This window comes from Lagopus muta, chromosome Z, assembly GCF_023343835.1.
Source record: "Lagopus muta isolate bLagMut1 chromosome Z, bLagMut1 primary, whole genome shotgun sequence".
NCBI classification, from domain to species: Eukaryota; Metazoa; Chordata; class Aves; order Galliformes; family Phasianidae; genus Lagopus; species Lagopus muta.
Window position 1 is genome coordinate 21,368,246 of NC_064472.1, and position 12,581 is coordinate 21,380,826.

General features: G+C 38.4%; 1 protein-coding gene across 4 annotated transcripts in view; it reads right to left on the minus strand.

The window, feature by feature from the left end:
• Positions 1-12,581, minus strand: part of ADAMTS6 (ADAM metallopeptidase with thrombospondin type 1 motif 6) — a 148,550-nt gene that overhangs the window by 81,900 nt on the left and 54,069 nt on the right. For all 4 annotated transcript variants that reach the window (XM_048930635.1, XM_048930634.1, XM_048930636.1 and 1 more), the window contains one exon: positions 9,231-9,336. In XM_048930635.1, coding sequence (XP_048786592.1) covers positions 9,231-9,336 — 106 coding nt within the window. The remainder of the gene's footprint in view (positions 1-9,230; positions 9,337-12,581) is intronic.

The following is a 12,581-nucleotide window of genomic DNA, read 5'->3' on the forward strand; positions in this document are numbered from 1 at the left end:
TCACATAGGCAGGCCTCCAATATTCTAGGACTTCTCAATTTGACCAAGAATGCTAACAGAAGATGGAAAGTGGCATGGCAATCACCTCCACCAGCTCCCTCAGCGTCTTCTGGTGGATCCCAGGTGGAGTAAAAGGTCTCCAGATGTTTCCACATGAATGCTGGGGGTTTTATTCTGCTCCCCATCCCAGATTTCCAGGTCAGGGGATAGAGCACCCCAAGGATAACTAATCCGACTTTCAAAGACAGACGTAAAGAAGGCTCTGAGAACCTCAGCCTTATCCTCAGTGGTCACATTTCCTATTGCACCCAGGAAAGGATGGAAATCCTCCTTAGCCCTCCTCTTACTGTTAGTACATTTGTTAATTTTTTTTGTCTCTTTTACACCAACAACCAAATTGAGTTCAAGCTGGGCTTTTGCCTAATTCTCTCCCTGGCCCACTCTGGATTTTGTCTGATTAACAGCAGTATTAGCAGCAATATAAAGCTATCCTAAGAACTATATATAGGGAGAAATACTGTAAAACTCAATACCATTCTTTATGCTCTCAAGAAAAACTCGGTTGATTACAGTGCTATAGATGCCTTCAATAAAGCAGTTCATTATGAACCTTGTCTACACAGTTTAACTGCACAAAACAAGGATATATAAATATACATAAACTACAATTTTTAAGGAAGCCAAAAAAACACTTTTAAAATTCCATACAAATATTTAACAGAAAGTATGACTAGCCATAATAATCACTCTCACATTCTCTATCTCATAACGTCTCCATGGCTTTTCTGGATAATATTGTTTGACCAAATGTAAATTACTGGAATAAATACAAGGGTAAATTAATTACATTTATTATGCTGTGGTACACAGAAAGTCAGAATGGATAAACTAAGGGCTTCATAGAGTCACAGAATCATAGAATGGTTTGGGCTGTAAGGAACCATTAAAGATTATCTAGTCTAACCCCTCAGCCATAGGCAGGGACATCTTCCACTATAAAAGGTTGCCCAAAGCCCCCACCCATGTTATCCAGGAACAATTCAACGGAGAGGGCATCCACTACTTCAGCCATTTGTTCCAGTGCCTCACTGTCCTCACAGCGAAAAACATCTTGCTTATATCTAATAAAAATCTACCTCCTTTTCCTGTTTAAAACTATTGCTCTTTGTCCTGTCACTGCTAGGCCCAGTAAAAACTCTTTCTCCATTCTTATTACAAGCTTTAGCATAGATAACTCATTTAAATGGTTCTAATTTTCATCATACGTCATTTTCATCAGCCAATTTCCTATTTTCATCATATGTCTGAAACAGAAAAACAATAATTTTGGTGCAGCAAAAAAAAAAACTTTTCAATGCTCCTTGAAAACACTATTTAACAAACATATGTAAGAACTTTCTAGTACACACATTAATAAAACTCACTTATAGAAGAAGGAAGTCAAAAGGAATTATTAACTTCCTTCACAGAGCCATTTAGTCACGTTATGTGTGAATAGGATTTGATGCTTGGATTTCACAAAACATTATAATTATATTATATATATTATATATTATAAATATTATAATAAACCCACGCTAGCTGCAAAGATTGCACCATCTTTTAGGTGCTTTTCACTAAATCCCAGAATAATCTCCCTAATTTCTCCAGGCATTAAAATGAGACTGACAGATCTGCAGCAAACAATGTCTTCTTTCTTGCCCTGCTCAAAAATTGCAATGTTTGTCAGCTTCCAGTCCACTCTCCAGATTGCAAAGGCTGCTGAAAAATAATTGAGAGAAGGACATTTCAAGACTCACAAGGACATCTGACAGCTCTTGGAGTAACAGGATGAATCCCATTGAGCCCCATAGACTTACACTCTTCCAGCTGCAGCAGCAAATCTCTCACAAGTTCCAAGTTGGCTGAGCACTTAATATTTCCATAGCCCATAGTTTGAAGTGATTCACCAAGTAACAGACCATTGTCATCTCTTGTCCTCTTCTGATTCTTAAAATACTTAAGTGTCCCTTTTGGTGACCTCAAGCTTCAACTTCAGTTGAGTTTTGGACACACAGTTTTTCTCTGTACAATGGCAAACAGTATCACTTTAGTCCTCCTGCATCATTTGACCTTACTTCCAGAGTCTGCACACTTTCCTTTTCTGTCTAGGCTCTGCTCAGCCAAGCCTTCTTTCTGCTCTCTTGACTTGACTTCCCTGACTTGTACTCTTAAAAGACGGCTCTTAAAAAAGTGACCAGCATTGATGGACCCCAGTGTGTTCATCACAAATACAATAAATAAAAAACTTCCCTCTGGAATGAAATCTATTTGCTGACTTTTTTTTAAAGTCAAAAAGAAAGACAGTCACTCCACTGTCCATTTTAAACCAGACCAAAATAAAAACAACAGAACGTCTTAAGCATGTTAAGAACAAATTTGAATATTGCAGAAGTAATAAATTCTTACAAAGGTAAGCTTAAAAAAATGTTAAGAGGGAATAAATTTACAAGAATAACATAACAGAAACCCTATCCAATTTGGAGATGTAATCTCTCTAAGGATCTTATTGTGTTAATACAAAAAAAAGCTTAATTTGTTAGTTTTTTCCTTTTTTTGTGTGTTGATAAATGGAACACAAGCACCTCAGAGTGACCTCCGTAGTACATCTGAGGTCTGTCTACACCAAAAAGCGAAATCATTCTTCCAACACAAAATGTGGGTGTAAATGTTTCATCTTCTTAATAAGCAGAACACAGCCAGAAATAAGAAGCATTTCATCTGTTTGAGACAAGAAAAAGTCTGTAGGTCTTACTTTAGTTTTAAAATCTTTTTAATCATAAGCTGCAAACATTATGGAAAAATAAAAAGCCTGACTAAAATAAAAAGAGTAACCAACTTTACGACAGTAGTTCTTCACAAAGAGTATTATTCATATGATATGTGAACCAGGATTGTAAGCAGTGTCTAATGGAACAGTCTACAGTTACATAATTTCCCACACCTTAAAAATTTAAAAGTGCAGCAGATGCAACTTTTTTCATTACTTTTGCCAATACAAAATCCCAAGACCCCTGAACTAGCTGGTAAAGAAAATTGGCTGCAGCAACAGAGTTGTGTCTTGAAAACAGATACAACTGCCAGATTCCTTTCTCTCTAAGTGACTCTCAGTAACAAGTTCTGCCAGCTCTTGTGCCTAGGAAGGAATTATTCGAGGACCAATAACTGGCTTTCCTACTTGAATTGTAATAGGATCACAGAATTACAGAACTGGAGGAGTTGGAAGGGACTCTGAACATCATCTAGTCCAATACTCCTGCTAAAGCAAGTTCCCTAGAGTGAGTTGCACAGGAAAGCATTCAGGTAGGTCTTGAACATATCCAAAGAAGGAAATTCTGTAACCTCTCTGGACATCTTCTTTCAGTACTCTGTCACCCTCAAAGAAAAGTTCTTTGTCACATTCTAGTGTTCAGTTTGTGTTTGTTGCCCCTTGTCCTGTCACTGGGCCCACTGAAAAGAACCTGGGCTCATCCACCTGACATCCGCCCTTTTGTTATTTATAAGCATCGAGGAGATCCCCACTCAGCCTTCTCTTGGCTGAAGAGTCCCAAGTCCTCCACGATTCTAAACATCCTGGACTCTCTCCAGTAGTTCCCTGTCTGTCTTAAATTGGAAAGCACTACTCCAGATGTGGCATCACTTTAGCAGAGGAGAGGGGAGGATCACTTCCCTCAACCTGCTGGCCACGCTTATTTGAATGCACCCCAGAATACCACTGGCCGTTGCCACAAAAGCACACTGCTGGCTTGTGGCCAACCTGCTGTGCACAAAGACACCCAGGTCCTTTTCTGCAGAGCTCCGCTCCAGCAGGTCAGCCCCTTACTTGTACTGATGCACGCAATTATTCCTTCCCAGAGGTAGGATTCTACACATGCCCCTGTTCAACTTCATAAGGTTCTCTCTGCTCAACTCTCCATCCTACCTCGATCTCTCTGAATGGCCTACACCAGAAGGCTGAATTGCATTACTTACGTAAACTCTTAACAGCAACACAATTGCCCTAATGTTTTAGAAAGGGTAAAATTCTGTAACTGACAACTGGATTGTCAAGTTTATGGGCCGGTTCTGCTCAGTCCCATGACTAACTAGGGAGGAGAGACCCAACGACCTATGCCCCAGGAGAAGGGGAAGGATAAAAAAAACTGGGAAAAAAGGTAGGGAGATGGGGCTAAAAACAAAGGACCAGCAACGAGCTGAGAGAGAAAACTAATTTACTAAATATAATATCACAACGCCATGTTCTACCAGCAGTGTGCGCTTGCAGCCTGGAAGGCCAGTTATACCCTGCATTAAAAAAGGGGTGGTCAGCGGGGAGAGGGAGGTGATTGTCCCTCTCTACTCAGCTCTTGTGAGCCCCATCTGCAGTACTGCGTCCAGGACTGGGGCCCCCAGTGCAGGAAGGATGTAGAACTCTTGGAACAGGTCCAGAGGAGGGCCACTAAGATGAACAGAGAGCTGGAGCACATCTACTATGAAGAAAGGCTGAAGGAACTGGGCTTGTTTAGCTTGGAAAAGAGAAGGCTCCAGAGAGACCTAATTGTGGCCTTCCAGTATTTGAAGGCAGCGTAAAAACAGGAGGGGGAATGATTGTTTATGGGTGTGATTGTTTGTGGGTGGATAGTGACAGGACAAGGGGGAGTGGTTTTAAACTAAGACAGAAGAGATTTAGGTTAGATATTTGGAGGAAGTTTTTCACTCAGAGGGTGGTGACACACTGGAACCGGTTGCCCAAGGAGGCTGTGGATGCCCTACCCCTGGAGGCATTCAAGGCCAGGCTGGATGTAGCTCTGGGCAGCCTGGTATGGTGGTTGGTGACCCTGCACATAGCAGGGAGATGAAACCAGGTGATCATTGTAGTCCTTTTGAACCCAGGCAAATCTACGATGAATGCAAGACAACACAATACAATAGAATATAATCAGAATTGAAGCTAATAAATCAAATAAATGAGAGACAGAGTGTGTCCAGAAACAAAGGCCTTACTCTAATGCCGAAGGTGAAATGGCTCAGGAGCACAAACCACACGAAACATGCGGTAAAAGAAGAGGCAGTCTCACAACTCATGAGCAGTTTTATCTTTCCCTCCAAATAGAGAATGGAAACAGAACAGTGAATGTCTTCTGGGATATGTAGTTCTTCTTCTCTTCTCAGAACCAGAAATACTGACAATCCATGGAACTGAAGCATTAAGTCTTTAGCTCCCAGTACACTACATAATGTTATTATATGGAATACCAATAACAAAAGTCATAAACTCATGACATGGACCTAATTACTTCTGATCTTCAGATAATGTATTTAACTTTGCCCATCACTTAGCTATTGACATTACATATCTGGTGAATCACTTTGATAACCTCTATGAAGGTACTGCATGAAATTTTATGCCAGCAGCCTTCAAAGACTTCTAGTCCAAGATAAAAGTAGTGTTGTCTTCTCTCCAGTGATAGTTTGAAGCAAGGGTTGGTTCATTTCTTTCTGCCTTAAACAAAAGCATCTACAACAATCTCAAGCTAGATTCTTGCCAGGTCACATAAGGTAGAGGTACTGTTAACTCTGCCATTGGCATCAGATGTAATATCGGCATAATGTGAATACAGGATGTGGTAACACCAGCTCTTTCAACCTAGTACATTATCCACTTAGCTGTGCTGCCAAGCCCTACAGTACCCTCCCTAGCGTTCATTCACTTCGTCCATCAGTTCATCTGTGTGCAGCTTCAGGAGAGATCAGTTCCTCCCCATTGGGTCAGCAGAAAAGACTGACAAAACTTGACACTCTCCATTGTTTTGTTGCTTTTTACTTTTGGAAGTCTCTAAGTCCATTTTTTTGCTAAAACATCCTGTCCTTCAATGCATTCTCTTCCAGTTTAGTTTGAGACATGTTTGTCTACACAAATGATAACTGCACAGCTAAATATGTGAAAGTATTCCATTGTATTTCTTTAACTACAAATTGAAGTTGTAATTCTGTAAAATACTTTTCAAAGTTAATCATCTTTGATGTATGAAAATATATTCCTCTTCAGCATTTTCATGAAGTCCATTTTTTTTTATTAAGCATTTACCCACAAGTACCAATTGAAAGTCATTGAAATATCTGTCACAAAATAATAGAAATTGTATTTTAACACAACTTTTCAGAGTATTTATTGACTAGTAAAATGTATACCCTAATTGGAAGCTTCATTACAGCTAAAGTTATCAAAGCCAGAATATTTTATCAATTTATTTCAAAGCAAAATAAAATGTCTCCCTCTTCCGTTCCACTCTGCTGAAACATTCCTCCATCTTACAAACATGAAACATTTTGAACCCTATATGCTAGTTAGTTGATTGCTAAGATCTTAAAGCTCCTGACATTGTCCTGTAAACCACATTTTCTTTTGCAATATAAACACAACTGCATAAAACAATATGAGATCCAAGATATTCAAACCGATAGAAGAACTATAAAAGAGGCAATTATCCCAGTTAACAATTGGGCAATTAACATAGGTACAGCCTCACAGAATCACAGAATTGCAGGTGTTGGAAGGAACCTCTAGATATCTAGAGCAAAGCAAGCCCCTACAGCAGGCTGCACAGGTAAGCATCCAGGCTGGTCCTGAATGTCTCCAGAGAAGGAGACTCCACAATCTTCCTGGGCAGCCTGTTCCAGAGCTCTGTCACCCTCCCTGTGAGGAAGTTCCCATGAGTATTGGTGCAGAACCTCCTACGCTCTAGTTTATGGACGTTTCCCCTTGTCCTGTCCCCACAGACTACTGAAAAGAGGTTGGCCGTGTCCCTTTGACTCCCACTTAAGATATTTATAAATGTTAATAAGATCACCTCTGAGTCTTCTTTTCTCAAGGCTGAACAGACCCAAGTCGCTCAGCCTTTCCTCATGGGGAGATGTTCCAGGTCCTTTAACATCTTCATGGCCGTCTGCTGGACTCTTTCCAGGAGATCTGTCTTTTTTGTACTGGCAAGCCCAGAACTGGATACAGTAATCCAGGTGAGGCCTGACCAGGGCACAGTAGAGGGGGAGGATCACCTCCTCTGACCTACTTTTAATGCAGCCCAGGATTCCACTGGCCTTTTTGGCCACCAAGGCACACTGCTGGCTCATGGCCAACCTGTCGTCCACCAGGACCCCCAGGTTTTTCTCTGCACAGCTCCTCTCCAGCAGCTCATGTCCCAGGCCGTATTCAATTCATACTGAATGTTGTGTGTGCTTCTGAGCTCCATAATATAAAAAGGACGCTAAGGTCCTTGAAAGCCTTCAAAGGAAGACAATGAAGCAGAGAACAGTGTCGGAGCTTAAAATTATCATAGACACCATCATACACAATGGGGCTCAGAGGGTCCCATGGCATATCACTGGTGTTGAAGACAGGGCTGAAAAAGGAATCACACCTTTCTGCTTTGTCTGAAACCCTATCTGAGAAGTGATCAACCTAACCAAGTAATGGACCAATGCTATCTCTGGTCCTCCATTTGCTGTTAAAACGCTCTATTTTGGTGTCCTCCACAGTACTGGCTGGTTAAACTCTGAGCTTTGACCACACAAATTTTCTCCCTACAGCAGCAGACAGAATCTCTGTATTCCTCCCATTTCACTCAGTCTTATTTCCAGTGGCCATACACTTTCTTTTCTTAGCCAAGCATTATTCTGCCTTTCCTGCATGATGTCCAGCATTTTGGAATAGCCTGTTCCTGTGCTTCTCACAAGTAATACTTAAAAAGTGATAAGCATTGATGGATTCCAATGCTTTCAAAAACAGCTTCCCCTGGGACCATTTAAACTAGTTCCCTGAGTCTGCTCTCCTCATATCCAGAGCTGAAATTTTTATGGCAGTTTTCCATCTATCACCAAAGATTTTGAAGTTAACTACTTAAATTAAAATCTATCTTCTATAAATCAAACATTGTAATCCTGATAGTTTTGAATGATAACAGAGCTGCATATATATATTTTTCTCATGTGTAACTGAAATAACCTTCATAAAGTGCATAGTTACATGACACATAGATTAGAACAAAGATGTGGATATCTTTTTCTTCTTGAACACATGACTTAAATTCACAGCAACACTGCATATCACTATTAACAAGAACTTCAGTTTCTTAATGTTAGAAATATATTTTCCTCTATCTTTTTCAACTCACACAAATAAAGAAAAGGAAGAAAATGAAGATGACAAGAATTACAAGTGTGTTATACTATTTTTTGTTACACTGTTTTTGCTAGGATTTTATACAATTGCTTTTGATTTTAGAATTCATCCACTTCAGTGTAACTGCAGTATTACATTACTGCATAATGTAAATGAGATCATACTTGCCAAGTGATTATCCTGCATGATAGGTGTTAAAAATAAGTGTTTAATTCCAATCCTACTCTTTATCAGCAGATTGATCGCTTCCATTTCCATATGCATTTAAACTTACAGCAGTTGTATCAAGTAATGACCAGAAAAACATGGGACCTATAAACTCAGCATTAGTCAACCCATGTAAAGAAAAGGAAACCTCTTTATAAAAGAAAGTGCCTGGTCTTTTTGGAGTCATCACAATGTACTAGAAATGCTTGCTTTTGAAGGAAGACCTGAAGTACTTCACAACCAATTACATAATTTAAAATTCATATACTTAATCATTCTCATAACATCATGCTCTTCGAAGTGATACACTAGCACTTAAAATTCACAAGTGATGCTATGGCTTTTTTATATATCTCATGCTTGAATGAAAGAAAACTAACAGTGTATGAATACTGACAAGAGAAGCAATGTTTTATTCAAAACAGTTTGAATTGTATTTAAGACAAAATAATGAAAAGCAAAAAAGAACCTTACAACCACTTTTGTTTCATAAAGAAATGTAGACAAGAGATGGGGCAAAGAAATTTTTTTCAAAACTTAATATTAAAAATATGAAACAGCAGGAGGGTTGTGAGCCAAATCTAAAAAGCACAGATTAAACTGGAATCTGAAATCAAAGGGTAAACAATAAGTTTTCAGTTCTAAAGTTAAAGCTCTTGATAAAATATAATTAATAAAAGGTAGAGCTACTTATGAATACTTTATACAGAAACATGGAGCACCAGAATAGGGATGGTACAGCCATGCAGAAAAAATGATATCTACGATTAAACTAGTAGTAAAAATGTGATACATTAAAACATATTCTTTTTGTAAACTCACTCACTTGTGACCAATCTCATGTGCAATGGTAAAAGCTGAACCTAGGCCAATGTCTTCATTAATGCTGCAGCTCCTTTCAGGCTCACACATTCCAGCCACAGAGGCCAAGCCTGAATAAACAGAAGGAGACACAAAGGGTCATGCCAAGGTGTTTCAGTCTTAAAAGCCCTAGTTATAAATGCCTGGATTCTTTTTAATAATCTCTATGCACAGAAGGAGCAGTTGGCAAAAGGTTAACTTTCTAGTCATTTGCAAAATCACTGGGGGGAATTTCACTTTGCCGGCTAGACATTAATATTTTTTGAACTGCAGTCAGTGCTGGAAAATGTCTAGACTAGGGGTTAGATTTATAAATTTTACTTCTGGTAACTTGGGACCACCTAGTAACTTGAGCCAGAAAAGGGAATTCAAAAAAGCATTTCTATTTTAACATTCTTGAGGCTGAAGAAAGCAAAATGTATCCACATTATTTTTCTAAAGAAATCTGTTTAAGTTTAGTGGGTTCATAAAAACATACAAGCAACTTTTTTAGCTACAAGAAGCACCATATGGTACTTAAAAAATTATAAAAACAAAACTGCATGCATCAATGAAGAGAAGGGGGAGACATGTTAATAAGTTCATTTAAACAAGGAAGTCTTTTCCATTTATCTTCTGTTATCTTCTGGAACTAAAACCTTTCTATATGACAAGTGCTTCTGAAAACTTTCTTTAAAGAAAGCAAGGCACAGGCATTTTCAGAATATTGTTCTTCATTATTTTTTACATTCTTCAGAAATAGAGTATCACACAACATTTTGCAGACAAAATATGCTACCCACTAGAGAAACCTCTAAGCATCACATTATTTGATGTATCCCTTTCTAAGGTTATCTGAAAAAAAGCAGTAATCCCTTCTTTTGATGAAATTACCTGCAAAATTAACTACACTGTGACAGAATATTAACTGGGAACAGTGTGACTTTGCTATGCAAAAAGAAAAATAACATACTCTTTATGAACAAGTATGCACTTCAAATTATTCTGTTTGGACTACCAGCAAGCTAGCAATAAGACCGCAAATGCTTCCTAGCTGAGTCCATGTGAGCAAGTAACCTGGAGCTACAGGAGCTGGTCGGTACAATACAGCTCTGACATTCAGTGCTATTCCTCTATGCATCACTATGCATGTGCGATGGTCATTCTATTTTGGACTAGTTTTACCTCCGTAAGTCAAACATAAACATTACACGTGGTTCAAAACTTCCAAGAGGAAAAAAATGTAACAGGCTATCATTAGGATTTAGACCCTAGTGTCTCCCTTAGGTGTACATAGGAGTATCTGGGAAGTACATGTTCTGACTTGCTTTTCTCTGCAATAAATCAAGTCAGCACACAACAGAACTACTCTGATAACCAAACTAACATGGGCAAAACGCAATAATGTCAGCTTGTTGAACTTCAATCAAAACAGACTACTCTAAATCAAATCACTGAAGGAGACATTATCACTGAGACCAGGATGAAGAAACAGAAGACAAAACTCTGGCCACTGACAGGCGTGTACACTGCTTGCTTTATGCAACCTGTAGAAAATAGAGTAATTACAGTTCACATGCCTAACTTATGCTATTCTAACAGCGCAGCAAATTCTGAATATAACATGGCAATACTTTTGTAACAACAACCATGTTCTGCTGCAAAGTGCACCATATTGGGGTGGTGAAGTCATCTCTATGTTCAGATTTTTTCACTGAACGCTTGCTTAGTGACTTATAGGACCATACTAGTAACATACAATTATGTACTGCGCCTGCAGAAAGTAACAGAGATCAACTAAAGAACACACAGTCTATAGCTCAGATCAAAGGAGAAGAGGCCTTCTCTGCTGAAATACAGCTGCTGCAGAAAAATCTGAGGCCTATCTCAGTGCAGCTCTATGTAAGATTCCTTGTTCTAGGAAACTACAACAGAAAAGAGGTGTCTTTTCTCCTGTAAAGCCTTCACTTCTGTTTCTTCCTGGAACACCAGTGATCCACATTTGTTCTGACCTTTTGAGACTTGAGACTTTTGTTCACAGACAGCTTAAATTTATGCTTTAGTTACCGGAGGTCAGTGGGACTTAAGCATATCAAATGCCTTGCAAAAGAGGGCCATGGAACTTTATTTCTTCTCCAGTACAGTGCTTACAATGGAAGTACACCATCACAGTTTTAGAGCCAAGGGTCTCGTAACAGTACTTTGATACCATACATGATTTGATTTTTGGAGCAGAATTTGCTTTTGCATCTGATAAAGAGACGACTAGTACACTAAAGGCCTGTATTAAAAATATCATATATAAATATCAAGCAGTTTGTGAGTGAATGTTCTCCCTTTCAAATTGCTAAGACAACTTCACAACATCAGTGTAGGCAGTCTCTTCAGTTTTGTCTCTTCCACAGAGGTACCAAAGGAAACCAATTACACTTAGAAATTAATAATTACATTTTGCCTTTTACTCAAACATGCTGTTAAGATACTCTGTATTTCCAATTGGCGAAAAAATTCTGATACATTTCTCCTCATGCAAACTAATTTCCTTTGCCATGAGTGTATTACAGGGAAAGACAAAGCAAATACAGTTATGAGCTCACATTATTAATAATTTGAACTAGTAAAATTAGAATTGTATCTTGAATTACTTCTGAGTAAATTTGAAAAATGCATAAACATTACAATAGTCTTTGAATGACGTATCTTTAATTCCTTAAAGCACTACTACAGGCAATAACTACATTACAGTAAACAACTTCTGGTGACAAATTTAGGAAAGAAGAGAACAACCCTGCTGAACAAACCTAGGATTGCTATATGTGTTTCTCCATTGTCAAAGCACTGCTTTAAGGAGTGTCGCTATTACTGTAATTTATATTTCACTGTTATTTTTTCCAAGTTCATGGAAGGAAAAGTCTGAAGCTATACTCTTCAAGAATAAGCAGAGCAATAGTGTAACTCTTAAAGCTCTTTTCTTTCCTAGCTTGATTTTTTTAAATGTTCTTGAAGTCTTCTACTTGTATTTTGTAATACCTCACAAGAGAGATTAAATAAAAATATATGACAAGTTCTCTTCTCTAATTATTGCTTGATAAATTTGAGTAATCATCTAGGTTTTAGCAGCATTAAAGCTGCCAGAGATGAGACATCCATCAGCAGCTCATTTAACTTAAACTTCCAGTGATCTATCAAAGCATATACCCATCTAGGTTACCTCCTATTATTCACATTTATAAAACCATAAAACGGTATTTTGAAAACATAAAACTTTAAAAACCCAAGCAGTCAATAAATCAACATTTGAGTACAAAGCAAAGAAACAAATTCAAATACAAACTGA